The sequence below is a fragment of the Chelmon rostratus genome, chromosome 7 (genome assembly GCF_017976325.1).
Source record: "Chelmon rostratus isolate fCheRos1 chromosome 7, fCheRos1.pri, whole genome shotgun sequence".
NCBI lineage: Eukaryota > Metazoa > Chordata > Actinopteri > Chaetodontiformes > Chaetodontidae > Chelmon > Chelmon rostratus.
In genome coordinates this window covers 3,682,822-3,698,909 of record NC_055664.1, presented here as the reverse complement: position 1 = coordinate 3,698,909, position 16,088 = coordinate 3,682,822, and the positions used below count along the sequence as shown (strand labels likewise).

Here is a 16,088-nt window from a genome sequence, read left to right as displayed (position 1 = left end):
CATATAATTGCATTTTTTAATTTAGGGGCATTTCAAGGATGACTTACTAACCTCATTTTTGTTACATTTCTCAGAGTCTCACCAGTGTGGCACAGGAGAGTTTACATGTGCACGAGGTGTTTGTATCCGCGAGGCATGGCGCTGTGACGGAGATAATGACTGCAGAGATTGGTCAGATGAGGCCAACTGCACAGGTGACGACTATGTCATACATCATTAGAAAATAAAGCAATTAGATCTGTCACAAAAGAAATTGAGTCCCATAAATAATGACAGAAAACATATTATCTTTTGCCACAGTCATAGGAAGAATCACACAAATATAAATATTATTATTTATGTAACTCTTTAGGTGTAAATCCAGTGCCCTGCATATTTTTACAGTGATGAAGATGTACACATGCTTATTCAAATACTTTACATTGATCCATTATCAAAGCAGTGGCGCTCTCACAAAGTGTGTGTTCCAGTAAAAATCATGACTTTTATTGTTGTCTTCTGTGAAGCACCTCTCTGTTTTACCAGACTCTCCAAGCCTTGCATTTCTCTCTGTTTGTCTCCAGTTGGCCACCATACATGTGAGGCCAATAGCTTCCAGTGTCACACCGGTCACTGTATACCTCAGCGCTGGATGTGTGACGGTGATGATGACTGCCAGGATGACTCTGACGAAGACCCCCAATATTGTGGTTAGTAAAGACACACATACTCGGTAGTGTCATCATGACACACTTTACTAGTGTTTCTCACATACACAAAAAAATGTGTAACTTGAAATCAGCCTGGCCTTCATAAAAGCGATGGTTCTGTGTTAGCAGAAATATTTTATTGACGTTATTCTGCATGTTTCCAGGTGGAACTCGCTGTAATGGCTTCTCCTGCTCCAACCACACCTGCCTCCCAGCAACAGCACACTGCAACGGCATTCAGGAGTGTTCAGACGGAGCTGATGAGCACAACTGTGGTGAGTCATCCTATTTGTTTAGCAGAGTCCACTGTAGTATCAGATGTAGAGTCAAATGAGTAGTAAATAATTAGGTTGGTTAGTGCAAGATCATATCAAATTGAATTATGCTCATCCAGTTGTGCTATTGAATATTAGCCCCCCCTAAAAACAACTTTCAGCAGTATCAGTCCAACAAGACAGTTAAAAAATGCATTAAATTAATATTTCAAATCTTTCCTGTCCAGTAAGGTACTGCTGCTTGAGAGATTTCTGAATTACACTGAATAACACTGATCATTGTAGTGATTTGAGTGAAAGGAAATAAAGGTGTAAATGACCGTTATATCAGCTAAACTAAGCTAAGTTTCATTTTCTCAAAAACTCTCAACTACATAGAAAGCATAAGTCCAGAGTCCTTTTAACATATGCATCGAAAGTTGATGTCACATAATCTTCCAAGGAGCTTAGCAAACTGCTTCACTTTCAGCTCTTGGCCTGTGAACTGTGGATTATAACCAGGGGAAGTGAAAATGAGACTTACAGACTTATACAATTATTTTGCAGACTGCCACATTCAATAAGTTGAATGCAATGGAAAGCGAGTGAGTGAGAATGGGCCGAGGATATTGCCCTGTTGAACCCCACAGACCATGTTTGTTGTCACTTGGTGTTAAATGTGTCCTACAGAACATCAGTCTATGCTTCATTAAGCACCACACATATACCTCTCATGTTTATATCCATATGGAGTATTTAATGGACGCTAAACTAGACTGCAAAGCATGTAGTTTAAGTACAATGTTGGAAAAGTCATTGTGTGTTGATGAGTCATCTCGCTTGCTTTCACCCACAGACCCGCTGTGCACTCGCTACATGGAGTTCGTATGCAAGAACCGAGCCCAGTGTCTGTTTCAGTCCCTGGTTTGTGACGGGATCAAACACTGTGAAGACGGATCGGATGAGGACACAGAGTATGCTGGATGTGGTAAGGATTATTTGATCCCTTTGATTCCATTCAGTCCATTTGTTTCTTATCCTTTAATCCCTGCTTGTAACACTTAACAATCCTTAGAAACTATAGAAACAGTCACTCTTAAAGCAGGTCTGGACACAAGTCCACCATGAGATGACTTGTGGAGATGTTTTGATCCATGTGTTTTTGGTTAAAGGGCCTAAACCGTATAGGTGCATAGTCTTCCCATAATTTGTTACATGTGAATGAGGGATAGGATCTAAAACTGAAATAACGACAAACCAGCACTGTATCAGTTGAAACCATAAATCAACCAAAAATGATGTTTGTCAAATGAGAGCTGCTGAAAGAATCACGCTGGAAAGAGCAGCTACCATGAACAGGAGATGTGCTTCTCACACACCTGTGCACACTGACAGTGAGTCATTAAACCAGGTTTGTGTGTCAGCAGAGCGTGGTGTTCTGGATCTTTTTACACAGCAACAGTCTGTAACAGCTGCTCTGTCTGCTGCCGTTGTCTTGGGTGTAAAACAATTTCCATACTATCAGTACGTCATCGTCATGTGTCTCTCTCACACCTTCAGTTGCTCTGCTAAACGTAATGAACCATACTTACTTAGATAGGCATCAAATAATTTACTTGTGTTCATGATAACTGTAAAAGGGGAAAATGACTGTTGGCAGAAATAGATAAAGAAATTATTGCAACTTGTACTTTCTTTCCCCTATAATTCCCAAATTCACTGTTTTTTGTGTCCTTCATGCAACACATAGCATATTCCATCTTTTCAACAAATTTCTCATTTTGTGCTGTTCATTCATGCATTTCCCTCAAACATTGTTTCTCTGCTTCATCATTGTTTCTGTGTCTTGCTATGTTGCAACAAACTGAATTGTTGAACTTGCTAACGCGCCTGTGTGTGTTCTGTCAGCCACGCCGTCTGAGTTTGGCAAAGTGTGCGATGCCTACACCTTCCAGTGTGCCAACGGAGTGTGCGTGAGCCTGGAGTGGAAGTGTGACGGCATGGACGACTGTGGAGATTACTCTGATGAAGCCAACTGTGGTGAGGAGGAAAGGTTTACACAGAAATACTCAGGAACGCTCACAACAAGCAGTAGTATTTATGTTTTAGAGTGTTTTTACTTTTGCTCTTCGTGTTGCAGCTGCTCCCACTGAGGTCCCAGGCTGCTCCAGGTATTTCCAGTACGAGTGTAGAAATGGACGCTGTATTCCAACGTGGTGGAAGTGTGATGGAGAGAATGACTGCGGGGACTGGTCTGATGAGGCCCAGTGTACAGGTACACAGTCAGTCTTTGATGAGGCTACTCAGGTGTTGAATCTGACCTGATACACATACAGATACATGCAGGGATCTGGCTCAGTGTGATAATTGATAGATTTTTAGGTCTGATTTTACAAAACAGAAACCAAACTCTTCAAATAAAAAAGTAATGCATGAATGTCTGTGAAATTAAATCTGTTAAATATTTGAACTGTATGAACTACTGTGTATATATATATATATATATATATGTATATATATATATACTTTAATTTGCTTCTGTGTTTGATAGACCCTCGTGTGCATGCTCTCAGCATTATCTTAGCTCTCTGTTTAGTTGTTGTTGTTTTTTTTTTGAATTACCAAACTCCCCATCCATCCCCAGCGATTAAACTTGAACCTCCACCCTTGCAGGTGGTGTTACTCCTCACACTGTTGCCCCTGGTCCCTCTACGTGTGCCCCCAACCGCTTCCACTGTGGCTCTGGAGCTTGTATCGTAAACACCTGGGTGTGTGACGGCTACGCTGACTGTCCCGATGGCAGCGATGAGCTGGGATGTCCCACAGGTACCACCTCTGTTTTATGCACACGTTTGCATGTTGTGTACACAGGAATGTATTTATTCACCTACTGTGAATGAAGTACACTGTAGGTTTAAACAGAAAAGAAGAATAACGACACCAAACCAGTAATACAGAAACAAATCCCCACGGTAACATTGTGTATTTCTGTGACAGCAGCCAATGGCTCGGTGACGCTGCCTCCAGTACCCACCCAGGCACCTCCTCCCGTGCCCGCCCCTGGCCGTTGCACTCGGGGTCAGTTCCTGTGCCGCCGACCCCCCCACTGCATCCCCGACTGGCAGCGCTGTGACGGCCAGCTCCACTGCCAGGACGGCTCTGATGAAGCCCACTGTCGTGAGTCTCTGCATGCTGTCTGCATACATCACATGCACAGAGAAGCAGAAGAATAACTAAGAAGTCAGTCATGTGTTTTGCTAAAACTGTTGAATGCGACAATCTGAACCAAACCTTCAAAATTCTGAATTCATGCTGCACCTTCAGATCCACTGAGATTCCCCTAAGATCTATTCTGCTTTTGCTGCTTCAAAGGAAAAATAACTACAATGAGCAACATATAATATTCTGTAGATATTCTTTACATCCAGTAGTTTTTACTGAAATGAAAAGGCAAGAGGCACATTTTTGTGCATACCGAATTTTTCATTTATTATCATTTTGATAAAATGTCACTGGTACTGCAGCAGACAACATTTTACAGTACCGGTCTTAGATAAGCTGTCTAAATATGTATCATTTTATCCACATGACTGCATACAGATATAGTGGTTGTCTGTCATATTATATATATTACGGTTGTGTAAAAGCTCTTCCTCTGTGTCCAGCCACTCGTGGGCCTCTGTTCTGCATTAACGGGACTCGCTGCTCTGACGGTGAGGCCTGTGTGCTGGACAGCGAGAGGTGCGATGGCTTTCTGGACTGCTCCGACCACAGCGACGAGGACAACTGCACCTGTAGGTCCCATATAGTGTGTTAAGAGTGCTTTGACTTACATGCAGGTTGTTAGAATTGTTTGACCGTGTAACATTAGCTTTCAAAAGAAACACCACTCAATGACAGGTCCACCTTAAATAACTGCTGTAGTTCTTTACTCAGAGAGAGAGAGAGCTCAGCACAGTGCAGCTTAAGAAAACACATGCAAATGCACAAGCAAACAAAATACACTGATCTACCTTCTTACCACGTACCAGGTTTTATGTTGGAGGATTTTTGTTCTTAATTATCTTAGTAAGATATTCTAACTCCTTACTGAGATTTTATACCTGGCTCTGATGAACTTAGTGCTTGAAGCTAGAATTTCCAGAAGTACCAAACTGTCTGATCAACACTGACAAGTTGTAAAGCTAAGCCTACGTTAACGTTAGGTAGCCCAGGTCCCAGCTGACTTCATCACGTTCTTGCATCCCCTGGAAACAGATCTAATATCATCTGTGCTACCTGCAGAGCATTTCTGTTTTTGGTTGCGTTGCGAGTGTGTTCAGTGTGTTTGTATATTTGGTTGTGTCATTTGTATTTTCTTAATTTGCTTGTGTTTTTTTCTATTTGCATGTTACTTTGTAAAGCTGCAGTGCGTTGAGCTCACTCTGCTGCCAGACTTTCTCAAGCAGAAGTTAGTGTTTTGAAAGCAGTGTAATTCTGCCATCTGCTGGCTGTTAATGTTTTTTTTTCTGCTGAGCTATTTGAAACATTATAATCCAGTGTCTCCTTCTCTCTCGCAGTGGACACGCTGGCCTATAAAGTCCAGAACCTCCAGTGGACCCCAGACTTTTTTGGTGCCATCACCCTGACCTGGTCTCGCCCCAAAAACCTTCCCCTGGACTCATGCTACTTCCTCATATACTACAGGTGAGCCGTCAGCACCATCATGTTTTACTGATAGACTGGCCAATCGTGACCCTTTATTCAAAACAGATATCAGTCAGACACTTTTCTGTTGTCACACTGTTCCCATCATTAATAAAGGTTGTTATTAGAATTGTCTATCCCACGCTGCCCAGAGACACCTGCTGGTGAGTCTCTCAGCACCATAACTTGCCCTGAGGGCCTCACGTCACTGGTCATTGTGTTTTTGTCATCAGGCTCGTGGGCACCCAGCAGTGGACCATTATGGACACTCACAGCAACAAGACCAGCTACAAACTGACCGTGCTGAAACCAGACACCAGTTACCACGTCAAAGTGCTCACTCAGTGTCTGAGCAAGCTGCATAAGACCAACGAGGTGATCACCGTCAGGACACCAGAGGGATGTGAGTATTCCTGGAAATACCCATCTGAACATTTTCCAGAGAAATATGATAAAAGGAAAACAGGACAACCGATTTTTTTTTTGGTATTCTGAGTCTGTCAGTGCCAATAACGAACCCTTTCAGTGGACGTACTGTGACGGTGCGCTACTGCCGGCTGCAGCGCTGGTGCTCAATACTGGACCAGTTTCAAAAATTGCCCTCATTAGTCACTTGGACACAATTGTGGAAAAAACACAGATAATATTTGACCAGAATTTCTCCCATTAGTCCAAGACATTGAAATCTGACAAAATGACTTTGAAAACACCAATTTTTACAATAAAGAACTGTCAAATATCACTTCCATGTTCTCAGCAGACAGATGGGTTGATGCATATTTCTCCTTGTTGCATTAAGGGTTGTGTGTCTTTTTGACTGTTGCTGAACTTATACCATAAAGACAAGAGCAGCTCCTGACATTCCTGGGATAGTGTGCATCTCTTCACAGGAAAGACATCTCATTTCTGGAGAAATATTATAATAATATTAAATATTATGACAATCAAATCAACTGCTTTGATAATCAAACTCACATTTTCAGACATTTTTCAAGTAAAAATGTCAAACATTTGCTGGTTTCAGCAACTTGAATTTAAGCATTTGCTTCTGTGTGTTTGTGTTTTGGACAAAAGGAGTTGATATTTCAAACAGAATCAATTTATCAAAGTTCATTTATTGTCATGACACAGGTTTGTAAAATGAAAGTCAGGTGTACCCCTTTCATACTTCACACACATAGACATGTATATACAAATATTTTAATTAGAATAGAATAAAAAATCAAATAGATGAAGAAGGTTACCACATTACACCACATTATATGAAGGCTTGTATAATTGTGCATGGTATCAAAAATAGACATGTTGGTGTCACTTGTCTGTGTATGTAGCACTGACTCCATCACAGTAGGCTACTTTAAAAGCTATTCACAATGTGTTTACTAAAGTTACTGGCAGGAATAAAGTCAATTATTAGGTGTTTGTCATCCAATAGACACATAATTTTTCCCCCTCCCTATCCGTGTGTCCTGCAGTGCCCGACCCACCCAGGAACCTGCAGCTGTCTTGTGATAACGCCGAGGATGGGACGGTGGAAGTGTCCTGGAGCCCTCCGGACAAAGGACACGGCCTCATCAGAGAGTACATTGTGAGTCCTTTTCATCTGCATCAAACCGATTCACATGTTCATTTTCAGTCAGTAAAAGAAGCGTCACTTTCTGCATGTTTATCCTCTGTCAGCTGCTTGATAATTATTCCACAGACCACATTTAATTTGATGTGCTACACACAGCTGTTCTGGCACACTCTCACACAGTGTGAAAAGATCATAGATCACACTAAGATCATACACACTTCCTGTCAGACTTTTCTGCCTCTGCCTTAACAACGACTGCTGTAAGTCTCAATGTGTGCGCGGGGTGCGTGTGTGTTTGTGCACGTGTGATGTCAGGTTGAGTACACTGAGCGAGGAGGTCTTGATTGGACGTCACAGAAATGCACCACAACCCACACTGAGGTGAAGGAGCTGCAGCCAGACACACAGTACAGCTTCAAGGTAAGGCACACACACATGCTCAGTGTCTCTTTAATACTGTTGTAGTGTTTTCATGAACAGTGTGTTCAGCTGTTACTGTGATGCTGTTCCCCAGGTTGCAGCAGTGACCAGTCGTGGGGTGGGCAACTGGACTGAAATCAAATCCATAACCCCTAAGAAAGGTGAGTGGTTCCTCCCAACAGTCACTGCCCTCTGGTTTGAAAACCTTTCCAAAAGTGCCACCTACTGGTGTTAAGCAGGTATTTCAGGTTGTGCAGGTGTGCTGTGCTTGAAACTACACTCGTCTTTGTAAGTTCTCTTATAATGTGGCTGCTGCAGATGGGATTGTCTGCCTCTACTTCAGGGAGTGCAGATGGTTCTGTTTACAGTCGTCAAAAATAACTTAACCACCCAACTGAACGCTTCCTTGTGTCAACCATCGACCACGTGTTTTCACTCATCTCCAAGTAGCATTCAAGTGTCAGGGTGAAAGGCCTAACCTAAATTAGTACTGTTCTTTAAAACGTAATTTCACAGCATTAATCCATCAGTACAACAACAACACAGTCATGTCACACTCATCAGTCTTACATCCCATTTACAACAGGTATTAAAATGCAATCTTTTCCAGATATAATATCTGGATAATAAGGACCCGATCTTGCCTTTGTGTTTAAACCTGGTATTTTTAACGTGTCCTTCTCATACATTGAGCTCAGCTCTCTGTCCTCCAGAGTGAAACCTGCACATGAGTAATTTAAGCAGATCACTCCCAGACTCCCTTAAAAACATCACAGAGGTTTGCGAGTTGTTGATTTTGGGAGAACCTTCTAAACGTTGTGAGACTCTGTCATGAAAACATTTCAATTATTTGTCCCCTCTAGTAAATGCGGCAAATGTAATGTAATTAAGTTATTCATTTCTTTGCATAAAAACCACGCTGTTAGTTTGTCCCGTGCGTTGCAGTACCAAGCCTTCTCACTCACTTGCTCTCTACATCCGAACAACCTATATTACGTTTGCTAAAAACAAATATGTGTGTCAATCTTATGCTTTTACACCTCCCAAACATCAGAACACAATGCAATCCAATCACATTCCTATTACAGTGCATTTACACCTGCTTTCTGTGGAAGGAAGAGGACTGAGAATCTTACAGGCTTTTAATGTGAAATACTGTACATGCAGGAAGTGCTGAGTTTGTATTAGCAGCGTTCAATTCCAGTAAAACATCTGGAGAAAATAAAACTGTCTTCGTTTAGACTGATGCCCCCAGAAGAGACAAACAAATCACACTGAAAGTATTTCGTTGTCAGCGATCTGAAAGAAAATGAAAAGCCCTGCTCTTCCTCTGCAGCTCTGCCCCCTCCCTCTGTGATCGCTGACAGCATCACCACCGACTCCATGAGCCTTTCATTCAGCTTCAACTCCCAGTACGAGGTAGGAGCATCTCTCTGCTTCAGCGTGTTACTTTAAAAGCTTGTGTCCTGTCTGTGTCTGCATAAACATGACTGATGGCTCTCTTGTGCTCCTTTAAGGTGAAGCAGTACGTAGTGATTCTGTCCTGGCAGTTTGACACCCACGTCAAGGAGAACAAGAACTACACAGTCAGAGAGAAGATCCTCAAAGGTAGTGTTTGTGTGGGACTCTTTATCCAGACGAGTTACATGTTTGGATCTAGTCTTATTTATCTGGAAATGAAATGAATGATGGGTGCTGTTTGTTTCCAGCTACAAACCTGACAGCAGGCACAGTGTATGAGGTGGCTGTGTGGGCTCACACCAGTATAGGAGACAGTCCCACCGCCCTGTCCCATCATCAGACCAGCGGCACCCAGCCAGACCGGCCCCTCCTTAAAGCCCGGGCCCTAAACCAGACAGCTGTGGACTGCAGCTGGACCATCAGCGGACCCCCTCCTCAGGTACAACAGATGGCTGATTTAGACCTCCAGTTATCAGCAAACTGAGGATTTATCAATACATTGTGACATGTGCACAGGGATATATTTTATTCCATTTCCAGGAAGAAGTTAGAAGGTCATAGAACCAAAACATACAACTGTCTAACAAGGACAAAAAAGGGTGTTTCAGAGTTCATGTTATTCACCTTCTCTGACATGTAATATATCCTGTGCAGCATCTGAAAGACACTAAAGCTGACAGAAATGAGGTTTTGCAAGGGAAAACAGGTGCTTATATATACATACACGTGTGTGTGTGTGTGTGTGGACTAACTCGTGTTACGTTGCATTGTGTGTGGTTTCCAAACCAGAACCCTTCAGAGGAATCATAAGATAAATTTTCGGGATCACAAGATGATCATATATCATTTAAATGTACTACCACTGTTATTTGTCACCATTATTTTCCCTCATTTGTGTATGAAAGATTGATGTTTTTTGTATGTTCAGGCCTTTACAAATGACATGAACCACCAGAAAAAGAAAAATCTGTGTCAAAGCTCCTTCCTGACAACCTGGCAGGATTGGATTCCTTTATTTCAACAGACCATAAAAGGGCTGGGAGCAGGTGCTCTGTAGAACTGTACCAAAATGCCTCCACAAAGAGAAACACTGATCATCATCCATAGCTGGAAATGAAACTTTAAATAGAACAACTCAAAGAACTTTGTGGTGTGTGTGTGTGTGTGTGTGTGTGTGTGTGTGTGTGTGTGTGTGCGCGCGCAGGTGTATGGTGTGTTTTATGCCACCTCCTTCCTGGACCTGTACCGCAGTCCTCGTCAGGTCAGCAGCACCTCTCTGAGCCTGACGGTCACAGTCGACAGTGATGAACAGTATCTCTTCCTGGTGAGTCTTCTCAGGGTCCTCTCAGTTTGAACTGTGTCACTCCCTTGAAGTGTCTGATGCCATCAAGTGTGGGAATGTCCTGATGCACTTCTTTTTTGATATCCTGAATCCTATCGATTGAGTATCTGCTGCTACTCTTATAATACTGCAGCACTACTTTGTATTTAACTGAAGTTTGTTTTGTGCAGTAAAGCTCTAATCAGTCCAGTTTCTATTCAGGAGAGACATCTGGCCAGATGGCTGAACTCCCAAATGTCTCAAGTGAAACTAATCCCATGTGTCAGACAACCCCTCAGTGTTTTCACACCAGAAAATAATGATTCCCAATCTGTGCACCAGAAACAGTCAGCAGAATTATGTGGTGTAAAATTAGACAAATGCAAGTGCAAATGTGAGCCATCAATATCTATCCCTGATCATCAGTTCATTTAAAATGTTTTTATGAATGTGGCAGCTCGATCTTAATTTGAGCATGAAGTTTACTGGTATGAGCGTAGTTAAAAGTAAAGTTAATTCTTTCCCTGAACTGGAAAAAGTGACAGCTGTTGTCAAGATAGAAAAAATACACTGCATTGTACAGGATTAGAAAAAACCCATATACTTCAAGAGTTAAACCACGTTTTTATAATCTGCAAACCTGCATGCATGTTAACATTTTGCTCATTTTAAAATAAAACATTTTTTATGTAACAGTCTGAAAAGCCTGGACCCAGCGAGTGTTGCTTAATCAATAAATCAAATCGTTGTAGCACTAAATACACAATACTGAACAGCATGCAGCTAACAACATTAGATTAGATTAGACTCACCACACAGTGCAGCAGGGTGACAGCTGAGGGGAAGAAGCTGATGAGATGAACAAATTGTAATGTTGGTCCAAGCCTCTTCTATCGATTACGTTTCATCACTCTATGACTGTCCGGACTGTTCTGCCTTCAGGTGCGTGCCGTCTCTCCCTTCCTGGGTCCACCCTCTGAGTATGCTGTGGTGAAAATGATTCCCAACGAGAGGCTGCCACCCAGGAACCTCCACCGCGTGCGAGCCGACAAGACGCAGGCCACGCTGAAGTGGCAGCCGCCCTACGACGCCCCAAACACACCTCTGGTACAGCACTGCAGCATGTTGCTGAGATGATGATGATGATGATGATGATGAGCATCAGGAGTGGAGTCAGGAGGGTGTGACAGGATAGCTGGATAAAAATCAAACAACAGCGTTCTTCCCTCACAGTCAGTTATGCAGATCCTGATATTGACACCTGTCCTGACCGCTGACTTTAATCCTGATAGGACATTTCACAGGAAACCAAGAAATCTGTTCTGCTGATATACCAAAAACCTCTTGTCACTGTATGTGTTTGTGCTGTTTTGTCCTCCTGTCCTCTCTCTGGATGACTCTCTCTGACTGTGTATCCACAGACGTATGCCATCCACGTGCGGGACGTGATCCGTAAGGTGGAGCGGGACTACAAGCTGACCACCCAGAACAACACGGTGGAGTACCTGCTGAAAGGCCTGGAGCCCGGCGGACGATACAGCGTCTCTGTCCGCCTGCGCAACATGAGCAAGGAGGCCAGCTTCACTCTGAGCACAGGTGCACTCACAGCACGCACAGGATACACGTTCACGACAATAGGTTACTTCCTGATAAATAACCTATTGTTGCAGCCCTAACTATAACACCTGTTTCACTATGTGCAAATGCATAGATGTGAGTCACATCATCAGTTCACCTGTGCAGGCTCACGACTGCTAAGACATTAAGCTGAACTCCAGGACCACCAATCACTTTTTTTAAACTAGACATGTCTTGACAAAGAAGTATATTGCTTAAAGAAGTATTCTCCCTCTGCTGCAGTTCCTCTTCCAGCTCCCGAAGCCTTGAAAATTTTGACAGAGAAAGACCATGTGTTCCTGTTCTGGAAGAGTCTGGCCGTCAGAGAGAAGGGCTTCAATGAGAGCAGGGTGAGACAGCAGTAGCCAACATCTTCTGCTGCTTTTCACAAGTTTTTCTTCTCTCTTCGGATCTAATTTCAACCTAACTTTGCACGGAGGCTTGGATCTGAGTATCTACTGCTGTACTTATCTGGGTGTAAGACTTATGGCGTATTTCATTGTATACTTCTAACGAATAATGACCGGTTTTTCCTTTATCTAATCAACAAGCACAGCAGTAGAAACCCAGTACATAAAATCTAATAATGGCCCGAAAGCAGCATGTTTTGTCACTGTCATGAGTTCTGTGGTTTTGTGCGTTGACTTTGATTTGCTGTTTCCAGGGCTATGAAGTGCATGTGTATGACAGCGTGACCAACCAGACCTCCTACCTGGGAAACACCACAGAGACCTATTTCCGGATCAGCAGCCTGCTGGTGGCACACAACTACACCTTCTCTGTGCAGGCCCGCTGCCTGCTGAACGGCCAGCTGTGTGGGGAACCTGCACTCCTCCTCTATAACCAGCTGACAGCAGGTGCTGCAACCAGCAGACACGCTTTGGAACATGAGCTCTAGCTCTAGGACGTGTTTTCTTCATTCATAGCGTACATGTTACTTTTCACCTATCCAGGGGCCAGTGACGCCTCCCGCGGCGAGGGCCACTCGGGAGACATGGCGGCGGTGGTGGTCCCGGTCCTCTTCTTGCTGCTGCTTGGAGTGTGTGGCGGCTTGGTGGTGCTCTACCTCCGGCACCGCAGACTGCAGAACAATTTTACCGCCTTCGCGAACTCCCATTACAACTCCCGCCTGGGCTCCGCTATCTTCTCCTCCGGGGATGAACTGGGTGAGACAATACAAATATTTTTATAGTGTGGCCTGAGGCTGCAGAGACCTCTAGGGTTCAGTACCTGGCTCCGGTACTTTGACTTGACTGGCTGCTTCAGTGAGTGCAATTTACAGGAGTTATGAGTGGGAAGCCTACAGGGGCTAACTCCCAGGGGTTGGTCAAGGTGCCTGTAAAGTGTCAAAGGTGGGGTTTCTGAGGGAGAATACAATTAAAAAAAAACAGGTGTAAAAAACACCTTCATGCTCCTCGTGAATTGGAGGAAGCACATGTAGACCAACAGGGGGATGACAAAAAAGATCGTGAAGAAACGAAATAGACTTCGAAGAGGTGAACCCCCCTGTGTTCCTTTTCATCTGTGCCGTGTGGATCCACATGTGTCAGAGCTGCTGCTGTCTGAAACTAGAGGAAGACAAATGTACGACTCAAGGCGCTGCAGAAACTCACTTCATATGGTTCAGTTTTCTCACACCATTCTCCAAGCAGAGGCAGTTTGTGTAAGCAAAGCAACACACACTCTTTATGATTGTGTTTCTCATGTTCAGCTGGCATTGTGATAGGTATGAAAAGGCTTTGATGTACTGTGGAAATACTGTTGTGTTTGAATCCCTAAAACTGGTAATGCTGGAATTTCAGTTGCACTATGTCAGGATTATAGGCTATAGAGCAGACTCCATTTTTCTACTTCAGGTTTCCCTTTATATATCCCATTATAATTTTCCAAATCTCTGAATCATATTCACCTTCACAACAGAAACTCTTCATTTCTTATTCTCTAATTAACTACTTAATATCTGAAACAAAACAACTGTCAAAATGTTGTTCTCACTTAATACCCTGAATTTAAAAAGACACAGTATGTATTTTCCCATTTCTGATGTCTGAAGGCAAAGACACGATGTCACAGTTTAGCATTTAGCAAAAATTTAGTAACTTAACTCAAAAAGCTCATGTACACTGGAAAAAGCTGCAAATATAAACCTAAAGAAACAGAAAAGTTTGGAAAAGGCTGAAGAACATGGCCACTGTGATCGGTGACTAGTTTGAAAATACTGATAGTTTTAACAGCAGGACTTTCTCTTAAGCATCCTCTTTCTTCTCTTCCTCCTCTCAAGGCGATGATGACGAAGATGCCCCCATGATCAGTGGCTTCTCAGACGACGTTCCCATGGTCATCGCGTAGCAAGACGTCCTTCAGTCACCTATTTCTCTCCTCCCTTCTCCCCTTCTCTTCTTCTGCCCCCACTCCCCTCTTACTCCCCATCACTCCCCATCAGTGGCGCGGTGCGTCGGAGTGAAGAAGGAACAGGCGGAAACTTGGCTGCCATCCCAAACCTGTCGATGGGAAACCACCCCGATTAGCAGGAAACATGAAGAAAAATGGAAAAGAGAGAAATAGATATTTTTCAAATATACAATGCACTTTTTTTGGATGCGCAATAACTTATTTTTTATAATATTAAATATATATATATATATATGTGGGGTCAAAAAAGGACTGTGAGGAAGAGGTGGACACTGAAGCAAACTGTGAAGGATTTGAGTTTGTGAAGCGCGCCGGGGAAAGAGAGACCCTATTTGTAATGCAGACTCACTATCCATAGGAGCGGTTCATTGCTTGAAGCCAAAATAAGCATCCAGAGACTGGAATATAGAATGCAAACAACACACATTGAAAAAAAAATACAAATATATAGACAAATGCTGTATACAATATGTACAAATAGAAAATATTGGAGCAGTAATAGTTACATATGTTGGTGATAGTACTGTGTGTACTATAGCAGTCTATGTAACATTGGTGCCTAGTGTGAGGCAGTGGGAAGAGTCAACTGTGGGTCATGTTTCATCATTTACTGAATTTGAATTGTGTGTGTGTGTTTGGATGATCACCAGTTTAGAAACTGCTGATTATTGTAAACGCATGAACAAAGTCTTTGACACTCAGCGCAACCAAACTGCTCAGTGATTGGATTCACCAGTGGCACCGTGTAGTGTCCTCATACGTAGATACACCTTTATTTTCCACCACCAGCACACTGTTGTATGTCTGTTTGTAACACACGTACCATGATAGGAGAATATTCCTGGCTTTGAGGCGGGGGGCGGGGGGTGGGGGATCACAGCATTGTTGCGATCATCAGAACTATTTGTAAATATTGGCTTTTAATATGTCCTCTCCTTGTAATGCTGCACCATCATTCTGTAAAATATGTACTTTTTTTAATCATTCAGGACCACAAATGATCATCCCCAGCATTTCGCCATAGCTGTAGTCGGAGAGGAAGTGGGTTCTCAGGGAACTGTGTCGGAGCGGACACCATTGCAGCACCACCATCGCCACCATGGCTTAGGCAGCACTGTCCATCTACTGTTGAATGGGTACAGAAACCTTTGAGAAGGTCCTGGATCAGCTGTGGGTGAAGGACTAGCAGATGCACGTTATTGTCAGCAGTGATGTGTGCGATGAAGAGTCAGATTCAGGCTCACCACACGGTTTGGAGAAAAAAAAAAGTAGATTAATTCAAACAAAATCACAAGAACTTGTTTTAAGGGACTGTTGTTTTGTTTAGTAATGCAGATAGTTTGGGTCGTATCGTAGATGCCTGTGTCTTTCCAGAAACAGTTTGCTCGCTACTTTCTGATGGAAACTAGTTTGTCTGAAAGGTGTTGACGCTGTGGTTCCCTCTTGCTGAAGCAGTGGCTACGTGTGGCACTAGGTGGCGAGCTACACGTGGGCTGGCTAGGTGGCTAGAAATGTGTTAGCATGAGGCAGCCACAACCGACAACCAGGCTATCCCGGTCACTACACAGTTAACACAGTTTGCTCTGGAGATGTACTTCCATTTGCTGCCCTGTCTCTTGGGGGTTAAGATGATGGGTTGATGATGTGAATTT

At 43.2% G+C, this 16,088-nt stretch overlaps 1 protein-coding gene across 2 annotated transcripts in view; it reads left to right on the top strand.

Annotated features, from left to right (window-relative positions):
* sorl1 (sortilin-related receptor, L(DLR class) A repeats containing) overlaps nt 1-15,724 on the top strand; it is an 80,579-nt gene extending 64,855 nt beyond the window's left edge. Inside the window, exons 25-48 of one of the 2 annotated variants that reach the window (XM_041940090.1) lie at nt 75-194; nt 564-689; nt 854-964; nt 1,800-1,931; nt 2,852-2,983; nt 3,084-3,218; nt 3,617-3,769; nt 3,944-4,120; nt 4,609-4,737; nt 5,503-5,629; nt 5,863-6,032; nt 7,105-7,217; nt 7,521-7,625; nt 7,720-7,786; nt 8,962-9,044; nt 9,143-9,233; nt 9,335-9,525; nt 10,291-10,410; nt 11,350-11,514; nt 11,829-12,003; nt 12,268-12,374; nt 12,689-12,881; nt 12,978-13,190; nt 14,306-15,724. In XM_041940090.1, the coding sequence (XP_041796024.1) occupies nt 75-194; nt 564-689; nt 854-964; nt 1,800-1,931; nt 2,852-2,983; nt 3,084-3,218; nt 3,617-3,769; nt 3,944-4,120; nt 4,609-4,737; nt 5,503-5,629; nt 5,863-6,032; nt 7,105-7,217; nt 7,521-7,625; nt 7,720-7,786; nt 8,962-9,044; nt 9,143-9,233; nt 9,335-9,525; nt 10,291-10,410; nt 11,350-11,514; nt 11,829-12,003; nt 12,268-12,374; nt 12,689-12,881; nt 12,978-13,190; nt 14,306-14,373 (3,203 nt within the window). In that variant the 3' untranslated portion in view covers nt 14,374-15,724. Of the gene's footprint in view, nt 1-74; nt 195-563; nt 690-853; nt 965-1,799; nt 1,932-2,851; nt 2,984-3,083; nt 3,219-3,616; nt 3,770-3,940; nt 4,121-4,608; nt 4,738-5,502; nt 5,630-5,862; nt 6,033-7,104; nt 7,218-7,520; nt 7,626-7,719; nt 7,787-8,961; nt 9,045-9,142; nt 9,234-9,334; nt 9,526-10,290; nt 10,411-11,349; nt 11,515-11,828; nt 12,004-12,267; nt 12,375-12,688; nt 12,882-12,977; nt 13,191-14,305 lie in introns of both variants that reach the window. The other variant, XM_041940089.1, reaches the window with a different exon arrangement.
* The last annotated feature ends 364 nt before the right edge of the window (nt 15,725-16,088 follow it).